We start from the raw sequence: 23,407 nt of genomic DNA, 5'->3' as shown, positions 1-23,407 counted from the left end.
TAACAAAGTCTTTTTTCTTCTTTATATATTTTATTAAGTTCTAAGTTAAATTCTAAGTTAAATCTAAAATAATGCACATTTTTTTACTGTAATTTGGCTTTTATTTATTAATAAATTCTGTGTTCAGCAATCACCTTTAAAATTCACATTTTACCATCTTGTCCATCGATACATAATGTAAATATTTTATTGTATTAAACAATTAATCCTAAAATGTTAAATTTAACAATGAATGTATGTAATAAAATAACATGTATTAATGTATAATACACATATACACCAATAATAGACATATATCGTGCGGGTGCTAGTCGCAAATATGTATAATTCGCTATATCACATGTCTTAGAGATACTAAATCGACAATATCAAACCACATATAAAAGATGTGCATCAACAAAATATTGACTTAATATTACAATTTACTCGATTACCTAAGTTCCTCTCTCTCACGCTTGTTACACTCGCGCAGGAACGTAATTACTGATAAAAATATAAAAAGCACAGAGTAACAATAGCACGGATGCTTTTTGATAGGTGATAATAATCACTATTTATGCTTACAATCGCTATTTCTCATTTTCGAACTGAACGTCCACACCAAAAAATTATTCGCATGAAAGGCGAAAACTTCCAAAACGCGATCATAAATATCTGCAATATGCAGTACTTAATTAAGCTTGCCAAGTAACTAGATTTCCTATTACTTTCACTTATCGACACTAAATGTTGTAATTGCTAATGGTAACTACAATGGCACTTGCTACTTTGGAGATTCTTCTTGAAATAAAAATTATTTATAATTCTAAATCTCTTGCAGTTATCCTCCTTTAATTAAGAACTAATTTAATAGATATAGAAGATTTAAGAATTATAAAAGTTTAAGATAGGATCTCAGATACATAGAAATCCTATGTAAATTTGCCACCTAATTGATTCAGTAATTATTGAATCAATCTACGTAGTTAAAAGACATCTTTCGATTATTGCACGCACTAAACTTAATTTCCATTAAAGAAAGTCCTCGGTAGATGTTACTGTCGCTTCTATCAATAGCCCGAAATCCAATTCTGTAAGACTAGCTGCAAAATGAAAGTTACATTTTGTAAGTACTCTTAAGATAATATAATCAATTGTGTCGAGAATGTGTCGAGAATATAATCAATTGTGTTGAGAATCAATTAATTAAACCTCACCTTTTGCTGTAAGTAAATCCAAAAAGGTGTCTAATGGTGACAAACGATCTGCCGAAGGAAACGCCGCCAAACCTGAAAACAATTTATGCATGTTATCATACAGATTGTATATTTATTGAAATATTATTCGTGTATATTTTACTCACTGTTATGATGATTACGGTGTTGTAAAGTCCGACTGCCGGTTCGACTCTGAGATATTTCACCGCACAGAATATTAGCAGCGTGCTCCCTGGCTCGCAACATTAAACTAACTGGATGCAGCCATTGATTCAAGAGTCTCTTTGCGCGAGACCTTGGCAATAGGGACAACAACTTCAACTTCTGAACGACATTTTCTTTCGTATCGCTGATATCTAAATGAAAGATGAAAGAAGTAAAGTCAGTCTTTGTTAGAATGTCTGTATATCTTCTACCTAGATTATGCTTGAAGAATTGTATGCAAAGATACAATAATTTTTTGTTGCATATGTACCAGCTAAAATAATCTTGGTGACGTCAACTTGAAGTTCAAACACCGAGCGTTCAACGTATTGCAGAAACATTGAGTATTTGAGAGTACGGTAGCCGAGATAAGTAAAAAACGACGCGAATCCCGGTGGTGCTGGGAAAGCGATGCTTTCTATGGCGTACCTATATCGCTGTAAGAGCATAAACAATAACCATCGTCTTGCTTCGTCCAATTGGTCTCTGAAAAAGTTAACATTATATGAATTATTATTCGATACACCAATGAAACGAATAAATACTCAATTTTATTTTAATTACGATTAATATTTTTAAATGACCTCTACAAATTATTTACATTCATTTACAAGCGATATATAGAATTGCGGCAAAATAGGGGATTGTCTTACATAAGACCGAAGCCACGTTCCTGCTCAATTCTCGGATCAACACCGGTTGCTCTGCAAAGTATTTGACACAATATACGCGAAGCTTCCAATTGCGCAGCCACGTATCTCGTAGCCATGGCATGAACGTGCAACGGGGTACAAGAACCTCGCGTGTATATCGACGTGTGCGTGCCGTTCTTTAGAAGATACATTGAAAGTTCCCGCAAATTAACAGAGACAACGTGCTCCTGCTTCGAGGCGGTGCAACTTTCCGTTTCATTAAACGGTAAGCCTGAGTCCAACTTGATGTTTCGATTTCCCATGAAGTCTCCAAGTGGCATTGCGACAAATCTGTAACATGTCATCATTTATCGAATAATTATTATGTCAAATTATTTATGAATCTGGTTATTATAAAAATAGGATTTCTATATATGAAACAAATAAAGAAAATCTAATGTCAATTTTAAATCATTGTATAAGTAATAGACATATGTAAATTATATACAAAAAGAAAAAGATAAATATATATTTGATTCTTTATCTAAAAAACTAATAGCACGGTTTGAATTTGCATTACTTTCACGTTAGTATGTGCATGCAATTAGTTACACGGAAATTAGGATGAGAAATGTTATTACCCTCCACTTGGAGACATTGGAGTACTGCATCTGGACAATGCTTCTGGTTGGTAACAAGCTAAAGAAACTAACAGTTTCTCCGCAATATGACTAGGTCTGAATCTCAGCTTGTCACTACCATTTTTACTCAATTGATCCCACAATCTAGTCCACAAATCACTACGATAAGGAACGAGCCTTTGCTGGGGCGAAAGCAACATTACTGATGTGTTCCAGAGTTTCTCGTGACTCAGCGTGATATCTAAATCGTTCATCTTTATATCGAACGTCATGTAATCCCCTATGGTCGTGACGGGCAACAGAGACAGTAAGGGGACACTATCCGCGAGGAGATTCTTTTGCACTAAAGCGTAAGAGTTGCCTATAAGAATTTCCTGCATAAAGCGCGGGATATCCAACGAGCGCGGCTTTTCCGCGACGATGGACATTAACTCCGCGATTATTTCCATGTCATTTTTATGGCAGAGAAAATAATGAAGTATCCCCAAGCGGACTTCCGCCGAGGTCTCTTTGCGAAAAATTTCAATAAGAAAGTCTGAAGGAATCGTCAGCTGCACGAGGTCCAAGGTAGGCAAATCTATCGCCAGTATACTCGTGTTGGAATTTGCGAGTGGATTATTTCCTTCCGAACTACCGCTCTTGCCATCTAAATTGTGATGGGAATTTCTTCTCGTTCCTTTATTAGGACTGTCTAAGTCGAGTAACGGCACCAGATAAGAGACACGGGATGGAATCGACGGTGGCGGACCGCACAATATGTGGCAGCAGGGCTCGTGGTTCACGCCGATCTCGAGAAGATGCGCGAACAGTCCCGGGACGAACACGATCATATGATGGCCCTCGTAGATCGCGAAAGTCGGCCTCATCAGCTTGGCGCGCGACCACGATATACCCGGTATAACGCAATGGATCACGCAGCTATGATGCAGCAGCGTCACCGAGTACGCGAAATGCACCGTGTTGGATTCGTTCAGGGAATTAAGTACATGCTGCGGCGGCTGTACAGGCCGGTAAAGATAGTAGTGACAAACGCAGACCATCCCCTTGGTGTCCGACACCACTATGAGATCAAGGGAACAATCGTGGACTCGCAGGGGTATCACGTCATCTTCGTAAGTCCCGCAATTAGAGGACGGCGACAGTAGCGGTAAGTTTAATGGGATATTCAGCTAAAAAGATACAAGAAGTTTTACGCTAATACAACGTCATGCATTTCGCTACAAAGTTTAATTAGCAAGCACGTGAGATCTACTAATATTATTCAGCATATTAATCAGCTCTATACAGACTGTTAGTAACAATCACAGGTACATAGATTCGTAGTTAGGATAAATGATACATATTCCTATCGTTCTTATCAACGAATACTCACCACTGTTTCGTGTGGCAAATCGTCGTGAAATTGAAGACCACTGAGGGTCGGTTTCGAAGACCTGGAATTATTCTCGTCGTCACCCTCGGTGACCACGCTCGTGGGAATTCGTCGATGATGTATATGGTAAAGGACCTGATTAATCATATCCCATTGGGCCCATATGAACGTTTTTACAAGTGTTTCGGATTTCAATTCCTTTATCGGTCTCGAGTGGCTTACGGACGTGTCAAGTTGAGCGGTATATATCAGAATACCTTAAAATAACAAACAAATTGCAAAGATATGCGGATGATTGTAAATTAATTATACATTTACTCAACCATACATTTTAAAATTTTATTTTTGCAAACGGTAGCAAAGAATTGCGTTGATATGAACGCAACATGAGCCATAACGCTTGCAAGAATTGCTTACAATCAACCTCTACTTACATTCATGATGTATCAGTACCAGAAACTTATCCACACCCAGCTCCTTTTCTCTGTATAGAAATTGTATCCGTACTTGCTTGGACCTCTCTATCTCCAGATCGTGCACTTTGGTATTGTCGGTCGTTAATTCCACAATAAACACTCTATAGAATTCGCCGTGGGACTCGTGCTCCGAACAGCAATCTCCCGGGGGATTCGACGTCTCTAGGCAATTCTTCTGTTTCGTCACGTATCCCATTAGAGTGTTACTTTGGTTGACCGTGGCTTGAACGATGTTCAGCACCTCCGGGAAGCGGCGCAGTACCTAAATTCAATCGACACTACAGATATCCATATGTGGCGAGAGAAAGATCTCTTTCCTTCGTGGTTCTCACCTGTAATTTATTGTCAGTCCGGTCGTAACGGCCGACTACGGTACACAACGTACATACACCGTTCCTCTCCGATTCCTCCATCCATCCAATAAGTATCGAGCCGTCTTTCTCCTGCCCAAGTAGTTTCCATTGCTCGGCTGAGGAAGCAAAGAGAGTTAATTATCTCTCCTCCTGACAAACGGTCTTGATATTGCAATTTATGTTGATTTTAAAATTATCTGTCGCACTATAAATATCTTACATAATCTGCCATTGTTTGCACACACACACACACACACATACGCGGATGTGCAAGATATTTTTATACAGATAAGAGCTATTCCAATGTCATATATCTTCCATTTGACAAATTAACCAGTCTCTCGACAGTTACCTGCGCTGGCGTTTTCCGACAAGAGCAAGCATAATTTCGCTGCGAGGTTCTCTATCATATCTATCAGAGGCAGCAGAGTTCCCGAATAATTCACGTTTCCTCGATTGTCCGCCGCGTTTCAGCAAAATACATATGCTCCAAGCTCCAATGCTCCTCTCCTCGATGCTCCCATCCGCTCCGGGGCTTCCTTGTCGTCTGCTGCTCGCCGAACGAAGCCGACGAAGCCGAGCGAAGCCGAGCGACACCGAGCGATGCCGAAACGAGATTCGCGAGAAATCGAGAACTCGCCTAACTCGCCTTCCGAAAGCGATCGCCGAATCAACACCAGATTGAATCTAATCATTATTATTTAGATTTAATCATTTTAACTTCTGATAATTTCGTCACTTCTTTCCACGTCGCGGTCCGATCTGAAGCGGACAAAAAGGATCAGTCCGAGTTGGAAATCAGAGATCCGACTCCGAGCCGGCCCTGACAGACGCATATTTACTCCCTCCTCTTTCCTCCCTACTTCGGGGACCTACAACCTACAACCTACAACGGCTACAACGCATTTTTTCCCGGTCTGCTTAGTCAATCGTGATTCTCTCGATTGCATCGAAGAAATAAGGTGCTTGTGGTAAAAAATGGTCGCCGGACGTGCGTTGCATTTTGTATTCAAGATACCGGATCGCGGATTAACGGCGAAGTTTTACCGTGAGATTCTCGGGATGAAGGTAAGAGATATTATTCTTATTAATTCCTTTTCTCCCCCTTCCTTCCACGTGATTCAACTTGTTGATTGTTGTCGCAGGTGCTCAGGCACGAAGAATTCACGGACGGATGCGAGGCCGCGTGTAACGGGTGAGTAATCGCCCTCACGACTTGTCATTGTGGTGCAATAGTAATTTTCCGTGACAGTCATTTAATTTTTTTGCGTACTCGAAACAACGAGGAAAAGAAAATCGAAATATAACAATAAATGTATATTTATTAAACAAATTAGAAACTTATCTTCGTTAGTAAATAATTAGCAAAAATGATTTTTACTTGACAAACTGGCCACATTTATTAAACGTCATAATCATCAGTGATTATTACAATGCGGCCAGTTGAGTCGAGTAAAAATCATTTTTGTGTATACACAATAAATATTAATATATTTATTGATGTGTGTATCTTTTATATCTTTTATGAGGTCTATGTTTCTAATTTCCTCTTCCAGGATATATGATACACGTCAAGACTGCTTACAAACCTTTGTTTATACCTGCACACTTATAATTATCATAATCTACAATGTTACAGTACAAATTTTGTTTATATCTGTCTTTTTCTTTATTGGCATAATAAAATGAATCGCATTGCTTATTCGTGTAAAACATTTTTGAAGCTACCATGCTGTATTGTAAATGTGGTTCTTTTATTTTTTTTTTATTTTTACAGACCATACGCGAATCGTTGGAGCAAAACGATGATAGGGTATGGCCCAGAAGACACACATTTTGTGATTGAGTTGACGTATAACTATGGGATTAAAGAATATGAAACTGGAAACGACTTTAAAGCTGTCACCATACATTCGAAAGACGTGATTGAAAGAGCACGCGCGAAAGGCTGGCCGATGCACGAAGAAGATGGAAAGTTTGTGATGCAGGCACCTGGTGGATATAAATATCACATTGTTAACGAACAACCTCCTGCTAACAGCGGTAAATATCTTTACCACTATGAAGTTATAATAATATAAATCTCTTTCTGAATAATTCTAACAATAACTTACAGATACAGTTGTAAAATTATAGTAAATATATGAAAAAGAAAATAAAAATTATAATATCACATTTTTAGCAAAATTATTATTTTTTAAATATATTGGCTGCTTTGAACAGATCCAGTTGAGAAAGTTACTTTATCTAGCTCCAATCTTGAACGTACCATTGCCTATTGGAAAGATATTTTGGGATTAAAGATATTCGACAGGAAAGACAAAAGCGTGCTGATGGGCTATGGCAAAGATCAAGCCAAACTAGAATTTGAAGATATTGGTGAGTATATATATCTATTTTTTATTTTAAATTTTTATTAAATTATAACTATCGACTAAGTATTTATTATTAAATACTTGTTATTTAATAATTATATGATTATTATTAAATTATTATTAAATTTGATTTATTATTAAATTATTATGAATTTGGTGTATCAGGCACTGAAGTTAATCACGCAAAAGCATATGGACGTATCGCTTTCTCGATACCGTTTTCGGAGCAACCCACAATCCAAAAAGCTATTAAAGAAAGTGGAAATAAAATTTTGACTGATCTGATAACTTTGGATACACCGGGAAAAGCTTCTGTAAGAGTTATCATTCTTGCTGATCCAGTAAGTACTTGCGATACCTAAAACAAGACATCGTACAGTCGGAATTTATAAATTTTACTGCCTGTTTTCTAGGATGGGCACGAGATCTGTTTCGTGGATGATGAAGGATTTAGACAACTCTCCGTTCCAGATTATCCAAGTGAAGCAATTTTAGATAAATATATTAAAAAGGAAGCAGTAGATAAATTGGCGTGAAAATTTACCATGGTGCGGTCTCGCTTCGCGAGACACTACCGTGTCTTTTGATCTGTTATTGAAGTATTATTTGCAATTTAATAATATTAAGTGTAGACATTAATGGTGGTGGAATGCTAATTGTAAAAAGATTAATACTTAAACAATGTTGAAGACATCAAAGTAAAAATATGTAAATATACAAATAAAAATTGTTCTCATTGTTTCGTAAAAACAAACTTTATTTCTTGTATCAAATTGCAGTATTGCACGAGATTAAATATTGTGTAGATACTTATATGTATATTTATCGTCAAATTTAATTAAATTTTATTACACAACAGTTTAACGTTAAAGTTTTCAATTCAGTTGGAAGTCTTGTATGATTAGAAAACCTGATTTTTTGTATCATTTTCATAGAAATAACAGATGCTGACGCTTAGACATGAAACGGCAATTCTCGTTTTGTGATAGCGTTTATCAACCATAATTATATTGAAAGCATTTAATTGTATTGGTGAGTGGTCAACAGGTCAATAACGTAATCTTTCAATGTGCTTATGTTACTGAGAAAGACGCAATTTACTGAGAAGAGATGCTGATAAACGTAAGAAAAACATTAAAGGTCTTTCTACATAGAGGTCGTAAGTAAGTAATCGTAAGAATTGACCAATCACAGTCCATTATTCTCCTTGCGGTCGAAGAATAATGAACTGTGATTAGCCAATTCTTACGACTTACGACTTACGACCTCTATGTAGAAAGACCTTAACATACGCATATTTATCATCCCGTAGCCATCAAGCACACCAGTTTCCTCAAATCAGTGTAAGACTATCGTCGTTTTCATCATTCGCTCAACAACGTGCGCGGACCAGTTCGGACGTGTTTTTTGTCCGGAACAAAAAATTTTTTTAAGTACTGCGACTGTGTTACTGTCTGCATTGACTCGCACTCAAACTTTGTGATTTCCATTTAGACTTTGCCACGCTAACGGTGATTCAGACTTTGTTAATCAAACAGGGGAATATCTGGCCTTATCGTCCGCCGTTCGGCGGCAGAAGCCAAAAAATTTAAGAAGAAGAAGAAGAAGAATAGTCGTTTTCATATAACAGAGATGAACATCCGAATTTTGCTACTTCTCTTTTTCCTAACACTTCTTATAAGCGGTAAATATAGATATACAATAAAATTTTGTGTAAAGAGTAACTGTATTACTATAATAAATCATTTCTTTGGATGTTTCCCAGATTAAACTTTTACAAATAGCGTTATTACATCGAGGTGATAATTTTGTATATTATTTTAAGTAATTTTTATTTTCTAATAACTTCTTTTCACCCACGCGTGTTTATCTTAAATTAATTTTTTAATATATCGGTGAAAAAAATATTGTGTAGATTTATTAGATATAAATCCATCTTATTTTCAGACGATGTAAAAGCAGGAAGATTCGGATCCTCGCGAGGCTCGTCATCACGAGGTTCGTCATCACGAGGTTCATATTCTTCTCCGTCTAGATCTGGATCTAGTTCAAGCTCATATGGGCATGGAAGTTCATCAGGTGGACACACGACAGGCTCAACTGGATATGGAAGTTCATCAAGTAGATATACGCCAGGCTCAACTGGATATGGAAGTTCATCAAGTAGATATACGCCAGGCTCAACTGGATATGGAAGTGCATCAGGTGGCCACGTGACAGGCTCAAGTTCTACTGGATATGGAAGTTCCTCTGGTGGACACACGACGGGATCAAGTCCTTTTGGACATGGAAGTTCGTCAGGCGGACGTGCAACAGGATCAAACCCAACTGGAACTTTATCGAGTCAGTATACGATACGATTATAATATGATAATGAAAGAGAGGATATTATTTTGATCTCTTACATCATTATATTCATAATTATATGTTACTTTTCTTGTAGGTCAAACTTCGCATCAGCAAAATAAAGATGCATCCACGACTTTTTTACAAGCTGAAGGAGGAGGCGCTACGCGACCCGGTAAGTGCAATAAACAGCAAACAGCAATTGCGCGAAGCATTTATTTCTCATTAAATTTAATATGAATATTTTTGTTTGTATAAAGCTCAAACTAATTCCGCACAATCCAGCCGGCCATCAGTATCATTTGGCAATACAGGTATTATTAGTACTGATTATCTTATTATTTACAATTAGAATACATTATGCGATAGAAAGAATTATTTTTAAATGTTAGTTTATATATTTTTAATATTTTTTTTATTTTGCGTCTATTTCCATTTGTTTATTTTTTCTATAGTATAAAAAAATGATATATTCCTTTCTGTTCACCATTTTTTTATTAGGAACTCATCCAGGGAATCGTGGAACATCAGGTGTTATAACAGAGAGTAAACAAAATTCTGCACCATACAATCCATCGGCACCATACAATCCATCGGCACCATATAATCCATCAGCACCGCGTAATCCGTCAGCACCGTACAATCCATCAGCACCGCGTAATCCGTCAGCACCGCGTAATCCATCAGCACCGCGTAATCCATCAGCACCGTACAATCCATCAGCACCGTACAATCCATCAGCACCGCATAATCCATCAGCACCGTACAATCCATCTGCACCATACAATCCATCAGCACCATACAACCCGTACAGTCCATCAGCATCATCTGCTAATCATGTGCCGAAAGCCACTGTGGTGCCTTCGCAAAGTCATGGTAAATACTTTTTAATATTTTCAACAAGATAATTTATGCTTTTAAATTCTTGAGATTTAAGAAATAATAATCGTCAATTATAATTATTGATTATAACAGAAAATTAATCGAATTAAAAGAATATAAATGTTTTGTAGCAAATATAAATTTAAAACATAATTAAAAATTATATACAATTTTCTTGCAGCTCCGACTTCCTTCGGCCAACCAAGCGCGCCTTACAACCCGTCGCAAGGAACTGCACCTAACAATCCTTCATGGAGCAATCCACATTTCAATCCGAGTCAATCTCACCCACCAGGACCCACTTCTACTAACATTGGCTTCAAAGATCATCTGCGTCCTCCAACTTCGATGCCCGTTCCTTCCGCGCCTTATCCACGTCCTCCTTACCCTAATTCTGGTTCTAATCCACATCCTCCCCCTTATCCCGGCTATCCCTTCGGTCATTCGAATCAACCTCATTCCACGTACAATCCTAGTTACAATCCCGTTCCTGGTCAGATTGGACATCCTTCCAGTTACCCAGCGCACATTCCACCACCCGTACCTGGTACATTCGGAAATCCTTATTCCACGCACCCTGTTGGCGGAACATACGGCCCAGCTGGACACAGCTATTATCCTCAACAACACGTCCTGGCGCAGCCAGCAGCACAACCGTATATACCTGGACAAACGGTCATAATGGTGCCCGGTAAACAAGACAGCGGTAGAGGCCTCGGTCAAATGGTGAAGGAGGCACTCGTGTTCTCCACAGTCAACGCCGGGGTGAATAGGCTGTTAAACCCGCATCATCATTACGTGCATGATTACAGCAGTCCGGCAACAAGTAGTAGCAGCAGTCCTGGCGAATCACATATAACTTACAATAATTATTATAACACTGCTCCTACGGGTAATGTTTCTCCGGCTTCGCCGAATGCACCTCAGGGAAATGTTCCCGTTGCATATCCCGCCAATCCAGGTCCGGTGAACAATCCGGTTATTACTCCGGGTGTATCAATCCCTACAATAGTAAACAACGGTAGCACAACATATCCAGTTGGCGCTTCTTCTGTGAACGCAATGAGTAGAGCCAATAATGAGGGAGCTCCTCCAGTTGTGCCTCCTAATCCTGGATTTCCGGCTGGCAATGCAATAAATAATCAAGGAACGTCCAATCAAGGAACGTCCAATCAAGGAACGCCTAATCAAGAAACAACTATTTCTTCTCCGCTGCATAAAATATCAGACAATGATTTATTGATGTTGACCGAAGAGTTATTCATGAAACAAGAAGTTAATATATCCAAGTATTTGACGTTACATCTTCAGAGTAAATCTGTGAACGTAACCGATGCAGCTAAAGGACCGTAAGCATTTAAATCAGTCAAAGTGATTATTTAATGTATCTCGTTTACACATTTGTTTTATTTATACACACTTTCCGTTTCTAGATTGATTTACGTACAAGAAGAGGTGTACGATTACCCAACGATCTTAGCTATTCGACAGCTCTACGACAATTACGAACACAATTCCACCGTGAAGGAGATTCGTACGCCGGAAAAGCAAAAGAAAGAGGACCTTCTATTAGATGTGTTCCTGAACACGAACGTGATGGCCAGAGCTATGCGATGGTTGTCGGATCGAGGTTTCATCAATCCCGATGATTTCGAGAGGAAGGACACTTTGCGGCATATGTGGTTTAACACATTCGACGGTGCCACCTCAGGGTTCGAGCGAGTGTTCACATCCGAAAGATATGGTACGGAGCTTCTTGGAGTGCAGGACTGGATCTACTTTAATTATCAAGAATCGAAAAACCGCATTGATTACATGGGGTATATTGATACCATGAAGCTTGGCGATGTGAGTCATATTATATGATATAAATGCAATATATATATGTACTGAGATATACTGTATGTCCTTAATGTCACGTACGATATAAGAATAGTATAATATACTGTATGTTTGTAAGATTAGTTAATAACTTACTTCATTTGCTTTTCGCAGAGAGCCTCGTTGGTAAAATTGAACTTCCAAATGGATGGTGTTATTAGACCGAACGCAACGATATTCGTGGGCACACTTCCCGAGCTTGAGATGTCCCTGTACACGATATGCTTTTACGCCAGGCCGAACGATCTATGTCCCGTTTCTCTTGGTGGAAGCAAGTTTAATATTTTCACACATTCGTTTAGATATTACGGGAAAGATCTCATAGATCTTGCGCTTCCTATTTTCTAATTCTGTATTGAATAAATTCTCGGATGTGATAATATAAGTTATATTACCGAATACATAATGTGAGTATAATTTTAATAGAAGATATTAAATATATTAATGTAAGAGTGATAAAATATACACGAATTAACTTCTTTCGATTTTTATTCTTGTAAGACGACAAATTTTGTTACAATAATGAGAAAAATGTATTGTAATTCATTTGGAAAATTTATATGGTCTTATAATAAACATAGTACTTCTCTTGTGTAACAAAAAATATGTTAATTTTTACAATTAACCTATATCTGTTATTACAGCATTTAAGAACGACAATTGTAATTTTATATTAAAGAATAACCATTGCTCTTTTTATTTCAGCGATGTAGTCCTTTTCAAGGATGCAAAGTTCAATTTTTTCTGAAATTTGTAATATAATATTAGTGAGTAAAATACATAATTATTTTCGTACAATGTATCATTTTTTCCAAGTATATTAACATATTTAATTTTAAAGGTAAATTATTTCAATTTTATATCAATTACAATAAAATTTGATAAGTAAATCTTGAAAAAAATGAAAAAAGATGTCTAGTCATAAGTTGTTACTAAGGAGAGATCAGCTTGAAATTGACTAAAGAAATCGTAGACGTAAATCCGTAGAGAAAGCGTGAGAAATCTGAAGAACATAGCATAGCATTCGCGAATATTCTTTACCTAACGCTTTAGCTTTTATGAGGTTTTAACAATTGTCAAAGAGATTGGGTGAAAAAAATCGAAATATTGTTAAATTAATTTCGAACTCAGAACTGCTTAATTGAATAACTCGACCAATTGCAGCTCTCTTGGCGCGGAGAATCAGCGGTAAGAGAAAGCCTACAGAGCATGAATCATTCAATGTTACGGACGATGGTCACCGACGCGACGTCTAGGCCGTTCAGTATAAGGTCGAACGGTAGTAGTAGCACGTCGACTGCGTGAGCAAACAGTGCGCGTTAGAGATTTCTTCGAGTTTTCAACAGATCACGACGACAATTCGATAGAAGCGAAGCGGGCAACAACGAATATGAGAATCAGGGCGTGCCTGGTCACCGTGATTGTGATTTTATTTATTTTTGGTAATCGCATACGTTATTCCTAAGCAAATATTATTGTAGATTATGAGGCGTTATTCGATTAGTGAGTGAGAATTGTGCACGAGAATGATCAAATTTGCACGAAGTTCATTAATAATGAAATGCTTCGCTTAATTAGGAATCGGTTTTTATTAAAATAACTTTGTTGAATTTTACAAAATATTCGACGTTAATTATCTTAATGCTTCAAATTCTGTTTAAGCGGATTTTAGGATGCTCCCAAAATTTGTGCAAAGTGCTTTAACAATAAAATATAATACTTTAATTAATCAAGAATCGATTTTTGGTAAAAAATTTTGTTCAAATTTTACAGAAAATTCGATATTAATCAGTGACTAAACTTCAAATTAAAATTCTGTTTAAGCGAACTTTCCTGAATCAAGTATATGTGTTACGTGTTGATACGGAAGCACAGTTCGTGGAAACGCATTTGCTTCTATAACTATCTATAAGTCACGAATTAGCTGAGCTAATTTTGTAAGAATTACTGGCAATTACGGAAACAGTTTTCAGATTAGTCAGAAAATCTTGCTGTGCGTAATACAGATATTGTGAATTTAAAAACCGGTTATTGTATCCATAAAAAGATTTTAAAAAAGTACAGGAACATGTTTAATTTATTAATAAATGCGGTGCAATGACGTAAACTGAACATATGTCGGATCTTTACACGCGTAAAATTTATCATTTTTAATCTATTTATGCTGTATTTAAAGGTCTTTCGAAGCGTCCTTTAGTTAGATTACGCATAAAAATAAAATGGATGCAATCAGCTATTTAATTAGACAGTAAGAAAAATGGAGGAAATGTACTAAAATCACGTAAGATTTACGTAGAACTTTGATGAATCGACTAATAAATATAGGCTGCGTAATAAGTGAAATCAGCGGAGCAAATTGCTCTTTCATGTTACTCATACGTCATGCCATCAATGTAAGCTCCTCGTATGGCATTATTCACTTGACGGCGTTTACCATAATTGTATTACTGCGTCCATGATACTAAATTAGAGATTCTCATCGAAAGTCACGTAAATCGAAACTGTTTCAAAATGTGTTCGTCAAATGCGTTTCAAATGCGTACAAGTTTTACGTTGCACAAATAATTCAAAAAAGTTCGTGTAAACTTTCTCGCAGCTCTTTCAGAAAGATTGCAAGGTTTACTAAAAATTATATTATAGAACTTTATCAATATAAAAAAATCTCGTGCATAATTTATTAATAAAAATTGCGTTTCTCGTTATGAAGAAAAATTTAAAATATATAGGACTTGATTTTTAGATTATCCCTGTATCTCTTGTATAATATAGGACACGAACATGTTCAGCGCAATATATGATATTGAATCAACGAATGGACACGCACAATTGCTGCTACATTATATAATAATCTGTTGAAGAACAATTGACCTGTGAACAATTTGCACCGGTGTCGAATCGCGAGAAATAAAAGAGATCAATATAGGTTGCATTGATAGATTGATAGTCAATCACTCAATCACAATGTATTTTGTGACAGGATGTGATATCTCGATTCATCCTGACATAATCCTACCTTTAAGACAAATTCAGATTATTCGTACAGATTATTTTTACAGTAGATAAAAAAATTCGGAATATTCTGTATTTTTATCAGGGATAAGAATTCTTTTGCACATTCGTGCATAGATTTTGTATTCAAACTATATCTTTATAACTATGCTTTGTCTCCGAAGTTACACTAACTCTAACAATAAGTTATAACTCTCTTCAATACTCGCAAAAGCTTCCCTTTGCGATGCGACACAAATGCCATCTCGATTTAATTTTATCTGTAATACTTAAGAACAAAAATAAATAAATCAACGCTCTTAATTACGTACAGTAATTACGTACAGTAAGATTAATCATTATTATTATCAGTTGTATTAACTGAGACATATGCAAATTCACAATTTTAAAAGACGTCTAGCTAAATGCTGAAAAGTTATTGCACATGATAAATTGCAGATGTAATATCGTGCTTACAGCAGACACAGACGGTCGTAGAACCAGCGCAGGAACCTCTCGAAGGTCAGGATGGGGTTCTTCCTCTTCTTCTCGGCGGTCAAATGGAGGTTCTCATATGAGAACAACTCAACGGCCCCCACAGTCTGGTACGTAACATTACGTTTACACATGTTTTATCACTACATATTTCTATTCCCATATGCGGTCAGAGCTCGGATCTTGGTAGCCTAATACTACTTTCTGTGTATATTTTTATACATATATTTTCCAACTTAGTAAACTGCGCGCCGATTTTTTTGTCAGACCAAAAATCTCCTTTCCCCTAATTAAATCAATTCGATTTAATTAGATGGGGGGATTTTAATGTTCCAACAATAAACTGTGTTTTAAGTCCGACAAAGAATAGGCGCGCAGTTTACTAACAATGGAAAATATGGGTATAAAAATGCACACATTATTTCTATTCTATATATTCTATTATTTATTCACACAATACATTACTACAATTTACTACGATACATTATTTATTTCTATTCTAGTATTATTCTATTACTATTATCTTTACTACATTTTACTATTATACCTACATATATCCCTATTATGATTAATACATTTTTTTAAATATTCATGAGGTTGTCGTCGGTTCTTTCAAAATTGCATCATGTTGAACAATCTATATCGTTGGCAATAAAGAAAAAAAAATCCACATCACCAGTTACATTGTAAGAGCCAATCGTAAAAGATCATCGAATTAAGAGCTCCCTTTCATAATTATCTTACGCGGAATTGCGCAGTGGTTTGCAAATATTGATATGTATCTGCGCGTTAGATTTCTTACAAATTCAATGAGTCACTGCTTCGCATCAGACAATAGCCTTCTACGGCTTCACATATATGTTTCGCTCGTCTCTAATAACAACACGAATCCCGTTACGTTCGCAAGGCTCAAACCCAGGTAAAATAGGATGGAACGTACCACCGGGCAGCAACAATAAAGCACCCTCCGGGACCAGCAATGTCAAGCCGTCGGCCCCGGTATCCGACCACGTTTCCAAGACTAGCGCGACGAATGTGCAATCAGGACAATCAGGATATCCGTCAGGGAATCCGCCACCGTACAGTCCATCGGGTATGTTAAATTAATTCTTTCGTATTTTAAAGCGGAGAACAAAACCAGCGTAACACCAGCGAGTTTGGATCTCGATGCACTCAAGAGTGAGATACCTCTATGACCCGCATTTGCGACACAGGAGATCAAAGTTGCTAAATTATATCCAGTTGTGAAATATTTTTTTTTTCAAGTTAAAGTTGCAATATTTATTGTGTGTCTCCCTGTAAAATCTTAATTTATCATCTAATCTCGCTCTCTCTTTGCATCTTCTTTCAAATCTCAATTTAAAATCTAAAAATCTAAACTTTTTTCATGTGACTCCATGAGGATTGCAATTTTCAAGGAGTTTATAATCCCAATTTTTCTGATGACGGTTCTTAGGCGGATATCCTAGGCAGCCAGCTAACAACCCTCCCCCCTACGGCGGTTACAACCAGCCTAATCAGGGCTACCCGTCCTACAACAATCCTTCCCCCGGCTACGGTGGCCACTCGCCGTACGGTCAGGCTTACAATCCGTCCTACGGCGGGCATTCCCCCGGCGGTTACGGCGGGCATTCCCCCGGCGGTTACGGCGGGCATCCCCCCGGCGGTTACGGTGGGCAGCAACCGTCCTACGTTCAACCTGCTATTCAACAGGCGCCGGCGCTCACCGTCCTGCAACCGAGCCGACCTGGCATCGGCCAGCTGGCCAAGGAAGCGCTGGTCTACTCCAGCGTGAGCGCAGGCGTGAGCGCGGCCGTCAACAGATTGCTACCGGGTGGCATCTACGGGCACAGTCCGGGATACGGCAACGGCGGCGGCGCCGGGGCCGCGGGCGGTAGCCGCACCGAGATCACATATAATAATTATTACAACAATGGGTCGAGTCCAGCTAACGGGGAAGCGCCCGCGGCTCCGGCGAATAATAACGCGGCTGCGCCCGCTAATTTGAACGCGCCCAGCTCGGCAACGTCAGCGGTTCAGCCGCCACCGGAAGCGGAGAAGAAAGCTGAAGCGCCCAGCAATGCCAACGCACCCAGCCCTCAAGCAGACGGCAAACCAAGCCCGCCGAAGTATCCGATTTCTAACGAGGAGGTGAAGAAGTTGTCGGAGAGACTCTTCGAGGCGGATAAGAACAACGCGTACAAGTACGTCACCGTGAACCTGCAGGGACAGACGAAGGAAGACGGCACCGGGGATGACGCTTCTCTGCCGTAAGTACTTATCGTTAGTTAGAACCGTCAGTTCGACTGGCTCGTGCTATCTTCACCTTGAATATGAAATAATTGGATGGAATAATTCCGCGCATCGAGAGTTTCAATGACCTCATTCTGATATAATTTCAGCCTACTGGACATCAAACCGGAAGCGTATGAAATCCCCACGATTAAAAGCCTGTTGGCGTTGCACGATAATTACGAGATGGACGTTAAGACGAAGGAGACCGTCACGCCCGATGAGCGAAAGGAGGAAGCGGAGCTGCTCGACAGGTTCTTGGAGACCGACGTGTTTAAAGCGACGATGAAGTACCTGGCCGACGAGACATTTATTCCGAACGACGAGTACGAGTTCAAGGACACCCTGAAACGTATCTGGTTCTCGCAGTTCCAGCGAGTGGAGGGAGAGCCGTCCAGTTCCGGCTTCGAGGCGGTGTTCGTCGCGGAGAAGCTCGATTCCTACATGATCGGGCCGCAGAATTGGATTTACTTCGCCAAACAGGAGGCGCAGAAGAATCTCGACTATCGCGGATACATAAACGATGTCAAATTAGCGGACGTAAGCAACAACGCCACGCTCACGTATTTGACAATTTAGCTTATGTGTATTTATTATTACGATTTTCTTATCCTTGCAGAAGGGAGAAGCTATCAAGGTACGCTCAGCGTTCAATGTACCTGACACGAAACATTCGGTCACGACCCTTCTCGTCGGTCTCTCACCCGAATTGGAGATGGCTCTTTACACAGTGTGCTTCTACCTGCGCCCGAACGACGTTTGTCCGATTTCATTGGGCGGAAAGGACGTCAATCTGGTTTCTACCAGATTCAACTACTTCGGCAAAGATATTTTGATCGCCGGCTTTATCGCGGGATGAAATCTGGAATAGAGCTAAAGCCCTTTTGAGATACTTCATAAGTTGCGTGATTTAAGTAGACCTAAGAAGAACGTTCGGACAAATCTTAAATCAAAATAATTTTTAGAACGAAATTTTTATGCTTATATACATATATTGCTTTTAGTTTAATATACATATTTATCCAGCATGATATTTTAAGGCAAATTTCATTCCTTTTATCCATCTATGTATCGAATATGTACAAACTTGTTAGCGAGGAAGATATACCATGCATGATCTCCATGTATCTCTCTCTTTCTCACGAATCACGTATAAACTTATCTTTATTGTAATAAAAACGAAAGGGACACAACTACGATGCATACCTGAGGTATCCTGGCGCTCCTTTTTCCTAATTCCGAAAATTCCATCACAGGTATTATGGTCGGTCGTCCGTGTGCGCATCGATTGGGAAATTTCGTGTGCTTCAATAATTTTACAAGATTCGTACACTGCTCCAAAGTTAGCTTGTCGCCAAATTTAATGGCACCTGAAAAAGTTCCAAAGTTAATAAAAGAAAAGGTAGGTTTGTTGCAGGAAAATCTGCAGCGTTTCGAAATACAGCAATCGTCTTTGATATAATTAACAACACAATATAGAAATCTTTGATATAATATAATTATTATTATTATATTATCTGTACGCATATGTAATCATACATAACAATTATATAAATTTTTTGAAGCAATCTGACAAATACCATGGCAAGCCTCTGATGCTATAGCATTGTGAATAGTTAACGGTAATGCGTTTGCTTGACTTGTTATATTGCGAGTCTTTAGCACTTCGTTTAATAAACTACGGATTCTTGACAATATTTTCTCGCTGTTGCAGGGATCACTATTCGTAACTAAACATTGCGGTATTGTGCGTATCAATAGTGTGTTTTCCTTTGACGATCCCAAACTTATGCCGTATTTCCTCAACAACATTTTATTGCATTGAAGTAAATTGCACATTTCTGTAGGAAATTCCATGGATAGAGGATCACGCAAGTTAACAGAGAGCAACTCGCTCTCGTTCTGCACGTTGTATTCTAAATAATAAAAATAATAATTATAACTAAATACTTAGAAGAAGATCTACAATTAGTACGTATCTCACATATATTTCCATACTCAATTAATTAAAAAATTAATTTAATTTAATACATCATTTATATAATTTTTGAATAAACTATTCAGCTAAAAAGAAACATTATTTCTTATCTTCTAAGAAAATATTATAATTATTTACTAAGAAGTAAATTTTCGTAACGTATTCTTTCATGGATGGCATGTTGATCGACCATTAATAGAATCTTCATTTCATTGTACTCCATCCACGCGGCGACAAATTCGTTATTAACTTGATTAATGATCTACAAGAAAAATATATTCATCAAGATAGCTGTCAGATAATTTATTGCTTTGAAAATTTACGCACGTACTTTTATGCACTTTAATGACGCTCGCGACAATCTAAATTCGCATAATTTTTGCTTTAACTTGCAAGGATGTACAGCTGTTTGTTCATGTTGCCAGTTTTCTGTAACTAGGTAAGTAAATAAATAAATATTTATTTATATAATTATTTATATAATAATAAATTAATTATATACATATAGCTAATTTATTACTCCGTCTGAAAATTACTTACACGGAATCGTATCATTAGGACTGTTAAAGCATTTTACGTTTGTCAATTTAACATTATAACGTTGAGGACCATACAACTTTCGTGGCAGAAAATCAAACTGATTATTCATATTTCTCGCAGAATCGCGTTTCTTGTTATTCGTATAATAAGTCCAGTTCGACCATTCGGAAAGAGGAGAAATCATGTTTATAGAATTATTGTTATTGTCATCGTAATAATTGTAAGTTTTATCAGATTTAGTAGAATTATCTGTTAAATTCATGGAACTTCCTTGCATTTTGTCAATGTCATTATGCACCTTTTCTACAACTTCACACAAATTCGTTATAGAAGCAATTCGGCAATGAATGCTATTTAATACATTATTTCGCCTACTTTCAACATTATCATCTCTATGCTGTTTGTTGAAAGAATTGGTTATAATTGTTGATGAAATTTTTTTTCTTTTAAAGCCAGTCATAACGACTTTGTTTCTTATCACCAAAGACGAAACATTTTTACGTCCGTTGATATTGCGGCTAAAAACCGATCTTTCTGATTTCAAGTATATCTGTTTCAACAGCTGCGTTTTACATAAATAAGGAGTAACTGCAGAAACTGCAGCTTCTTCTGCGAGACATTTGAAGGCGCAGTTCTTAATGGTATTTAATATCTTCTGCATATCGTAAAACATGATGTATCTTTCCCCACTTTCGGTAACAAACGTGAATTCTTTCTGCGAGAATGTAAGAAAGAACAGGATAAACATATTTTTATCGTATGGATCGCGCGCATTGGATTCCTGGTCGGAGAACAAGTTGAGCCTTTCTTTGAAGGCGATTTTAATCAACCTCAGGATAAGTGGGCAACAGATCGGCCTGTGATTTAGAAATATCCATTGCATCGCGTTTTTATCAGACAATCCCACGTAACCGTGATAATTCGCGCTGAATTCGGGACCGCATTGTACCGACCATACACGATTCAATGGCAGATCTTTCCCAAACAATGTTCTCAGGACTTCGACCGGGCTGTGCGGCTTTGCAATTCTCAGAACAACCTTCTTCCGGTCGTCGTCTCTAATCGAAAAGGACACCTGATTGCATCAATATAAAGAGAACATTATGAGACAAATTATCCCGACTGATGTGATCGCTACGATAAATTAAATCGTACTTCTAACTTTGTAACAGCTATAGCCGCAATAAGAGAACAAATGGTAGATATATCCCACTTTTTAAGCGGCGGTATTTCGTGGAAGCCGTAGATGGACACCGTCGTGCCGCACGAAGGTCTCTGCTCTATTTGCTTTAAATTAGGCGCAAATCCCACCTCGAACGCCTTTAAGAAAAATAATACGAAAGACAACTGTCTTAAAAAAATCTCAAATAACATCCATTTGTCAAGATCTTGAATAAATTTAAAATTCAATTTAATATAATATAATTTAATTAAATATTATTTATTGTTAATATTGAAAGTTATGTAAATAATAAGATTTATGATCAAATTTAATATTGAATTCAATGCACCGATTTGAAATTAATTTACTTTGATTTCAAAATTTAATTTAAAGACGTATACCTAACACCAAGAGCAATAAATAGCAGAAATGTACCTATATCTTTGCACTAACTATTTTCGTCTATATTGCCAAATAATTTAACAAGTTAACGATGACGAATACCTTCATAAATGTCTCCTTAGAATATTGAAGCCTCGAAGAAACCGTAAGACGGTCGGACAGACGGCGGACTTCCGCCAGATAGTTCAATTCAGGCGGTTCGTATACCCGTTGCTGATCCACAGTTTCTGAATCGTATTCCGCGATATGTTTTAGCATGTCTTTTGGTATCCCGACGCCATTGTCGACAACCTGAATTTCCCGTTTTCCCGCATGAATTCTTACCGCGATTGCTGCGGCGTGTGCGTTCAAAGAATTCGCTACCTGCAATGTTAATTTATTAGTACGCCATCATTCGATCCCCTTTTATTGATTGAAGTAAAATGTAAAATAAAATATACGGTAGACTGATGGATAAAAAATCGACACGATACACAAATTAAAAAATACAATTCGATAATTGACTGAAGAATGTGGTTAACGCTCTAATAAATAATTGAGATTATCAAAGCTAGTAATAAACGCGTTTAGAGCCTAATATTTTTTTTAGCACAGTAGTCATATTTAAAAACGCGTAAAATTTAAGATTGCTCAACGCCAAGAAAATGTATATTTGACGTAAATTATTATTTTTTTAAAGCATTTAACCATGATTGAAAACCACACTTTACGTTCCTCGCGCTAGTACATACACAACGAACAACTCGGGGATGATGGAAATTATGTGATGCGTACCAGTTCCAAGACGCATCGTTCGAAAGACGCGATATTTGACATCGTCAACGTTCGCGCGGTCGATTGTTCTGCATCATCCTGCATCGTTCTTCGAGTTCTATAACGAAACCAGAAAGCGGACAACGATATAACGCGTCGCTCTTCTCTCGAGGGAGACTTTTTATCATGGCGCCCAGAATCACGTCATCTACACTTTTTACATCTTCCACCCTTAAAACGACAAAAAGGTAAAGAGAATAAAAACGCACATAAATAACATGTACATTAAACTAATATATGTACAATAAATAAAAATTCTTTACGTAAAAAGAGTGTATAAATGTGCAAAATGTATGTACGTGATGAAGGTGTATTAAAGGTGCAACAAACAAGTCTGTTGTTGCGATTTACAGTGTAAAGAATCTTCGATTTCCGGCGA

General features: G+C 37.6%; 5 protein-coding genes across 7 annotated transcripts; 3 read left to right on the top strand and 2 right to left on the bottom strand.

Moving 5' to 3' along the window:
• Positions 1–78: 78 nt before the first annotated feature.
• Positions 79–5,480, bottom strand: Pigeon (protein pigeon). Its single transcript, XM_071721064.1, has 10 exons — positions 5,227–5,480; positions 4,854–4,990; positions 4,480–4,783; positions 4,046–4,302; positions 2,674–3,842; positions 2,054–2,383; positions 1,672–1,886; positions 1,343–1,552; positions 1,197–1,268; positions 79–1,082 (listed from the first exon to the last, which is right to left on the bottom strand). The coding sequence occupies exons 1-10, from the start codon at positions 5,282–5,284 to the stop codon at positions 1,012–1,014; spliced, it is 2,823 nt and encodes a 940-aa protein (XP_071577165.1). The 5' UTR covers positions 5,285–5,480; the 3' UTR covers positions 79–1,011.
• A 9-nt stretch (positions 5,481–5,489) lies between these two features.
• Positions 5,490–8,107, top strand: LOC139782228 (glyoxalase domain-containing protein 4). The gene is made up of 6 exons (XM_071721202.1): positions 5,490–5,942; positions 6,020–6,069; positions 6,652–6,917; positions 7,098–7,253; positions 7,415–7,590; positions 7,663–8,107. The coding sequence occupies exons 1-6, from the start codon at positions 5,853–5,855 to the stop codon at positions 7,783–7,785; spliced, it is 861 nt and encodes a 286-aa protein (XP_071577303.1). The 5' UTR covers positions 5,490–5,852; the 3' UTR covers positions 7,786–8,107.
• Positions 8,108–8,522: 415 nt separating this feature from the next.
• LOC139782118 (uncharacterized) lies at positions 8,523–12,837 on the top strand. Of its 2 annotated transcripts, XM_071721078.1 has the most exons (9): positions 8,523–8,933; positions 9,197–9,385; positions 9,428–9,592; positions 9,693–9,770; positions 9,856–9,909; positions 10,097–10,471; positions 10,659–11,826; positions 11,911–12,325; positions 12,473–12,837. In XM_071721078.1, exons 1-9 carry the CDS (start codon positions 8,882–8,884, stop codon positions 12,704–12,706), a joined length of 2,730 nt encoding a protein of 909 aa, XP_071577179.1. In that variant the 5' UTR covers positions 8,523–8,881; the 3' UTR covers positions 12,707–12,837. The 2 variants fall into 2 exon arrangements, with proteins under 2 accessions (XP_071577179.1, XP_071577172.1); XM_071721071.1 differs by having other exon boundaries at positions 8,525–8,933; positions 9,197–9,592.
• A 165-nt stretch (positions 12,838–13,002) lies between these two features.
• On the bottom strand, positions 13,003–23,385 carry LOC139782133 (DNA mismatch repair protein MutL). The gene is made up of 9 exons (XM_071721084.1): positions 22,990–23,385; positions 22,318–22,578; positions 21,807–21,971; positions 20,652–21,726; positions 20,443–20,546; positions 20,250–20,373; positions 19,714–20,049; positions 19,340–19,503; positions 13,003–13,102 (listed from the first exon to the last, which is right to left on the bottom strand). Exons 1-9 carry the CDS (start codon positions 23,071–23,073, stop codon positions 13,055–13,057), a joined length of 2,361 nt encoding a protein of 786 aa, XP_071577185.1. The 5' UTR covers positions 23,074–23,385; the 3' UTR covers positions 13,003–13,054.
• On the top strand, positions 13,615–19,326 carry LOC139782195 (uncharacterized). Of its 2 annotated transcripts, none has more exons than XM_071721171.1 (6): positions 13,615–13,800; positions 15,829–15,951; positions 16,749–16,934; positions 17,298–18,111; positions 18,244–18,673; positions 18,753–19,326. In XM_071721171.1, the coding sequence occupies exons 1-6, from the start codon at positions 13,749–13,751 to the stop codon at positions 18,990–18,992; spliced, it is 1,845 nt and encodes a 614-aa protein (XP_071577272.1). In that variant the 5' UTR covers positions 13,615–13,748; the 3' UTR covers positions 18,993–19,326. The 2 variants fall into 2 exon arrangements, with proteins under 2 accessions (XP_071577272.1, XP_071577264.1); XM_071721163.1 differs by having other exon boundaries at positions 15,826–15,951.
• Positions 23,386–23,407: the final 22 nt, after the last annotated feature.

This window comes from Temnothorax nylanderi, unplaced genomic scaffold, assembly GCF_030848795.1.
Source record: "Temnothorax nylanderi isolate EJ_2023f unplaced genomic scaffold, tnyl_v1.0 TNYL_tig0007_pilon, whole genome shotgun sequence".
NCBI lineage: Eukaryota > Metazoa > Arthropoda > Insecta > Hymenoptera > Formicidae > Temnothorax > Temnothorax nylanderi.
Note: the sequence above shows the minus strand (reverse complement) of the source record. Positions and strands in the feature narration are given on the sequence as shown.

Excerpts from the sequence above, each read along its gene's own strand:
- LOC139782195 (XM_071721163.1), top strand. The coding sequence starts at position 13,749 with ATGAGAATCAGGGCGTGCCTGGTCACCGTGATTGTGATTTTATTTATT. Across the intron at positions 13,801-15,825 it reads TGTGATTTTATTTATTTTTG|CAGACACAGACGGTCGTAGA; the intron begins GTAATCGCATAC and ends TCGTGCTTACAG. Across the intron at positions 18,112-18,243 it reads GGGGATGACGCTTCTCTGCC|CCTACTGGACATCAAACCGG; the intron begins GTAAGTACTTAT and ends ATATAATTTCAG.
- Pigeon (XM_071721064.1), bottom strand. The coding sequence starts at position 5,284 with ATGATAGAGAACCTCGCAGCGAAATTATGCTTGCTCTTGTCGGAAAAC. Across the intron at positions 2,384-2,673 it reads CCAATGTCTCCAAGTGGAGG|ATTTGTCGCAATGCCACTTG; the intron begins GTAATAACATTT and ends GACATGTTACAG. Across the intron at positions 1,083-1,196 it reads GGATTTACTTACAGCAAAAG|CTAGTCTTACAGAATTGGAT; the intron begins GTGAGGTTTAAT and ends TTCATTTTGCAG.
- LOC139782118 (XM_071721071.1), top strand. The coding sequence starts at position 8,882 with ATGAACATCCGAATTTTGCTACTTCTCTTTTTCCTAACACTTCTTATA. Across the intron at positions 9,771-9,855 it reads AGGAGGCGCTACGCGACCCG|CTCAAACTAATTCCGCACAA; the intron begins GTAAGTGCAATA and ends GTTTGTATAAAG. Across the intron at positions 11,827-11,910 it reads ACCGATGCAGCTAAAGGACC|ATTGATTTACGTACAAGAAG; the intron begins GTAAGCATTTAA and ends TTCCGTTTCTAG.
- LOC139782228 (XM_071721202.1), top strand. The coding sequence starts at position 5,853 with ATGGTCGCCGGACGTGCGTTGCATTTTGTATTCAAGATACCGGATCGC. Across the intron at positions 7,254-7,414 it reads ACTAGAATTTGAAGATATTG|GCACTGAAGTTAATCACGCA; the intron begins GTGAGTATATAT and ends TTGGTGTATCAG. Across the intron at positions 7,591-7,662 it reads TTATCATTCTTGCTGATCCA|GATGGGCACGAGATCTGTTT; the intron begins GTAAGTACTTGC and ends CCTGTTTTCTAG.
- LOC139782133 (XM_071721084.1), bottom strand. The coding sequence starts at position 23,073 with ATGCAGGATGATGCAGAACAATCGACCGCGCGAACGTTGACGATGTCA. Across the intron at positions 21,727-21,806 it reads TAGCTGTTACAAAGTTAGAA|GTGTCCTTTTCGATTAGAGA; the intron begins GTACGATTTAAT and ends TGATGCAATCAG. Across the intron at positions 20,547-20,651 it reads TCCTAATGATACGATTCCGT|TTACAGAAAACTGGCAACAT; the intron begins GTAAGTAATTTT and ends TTACTTACCTAG.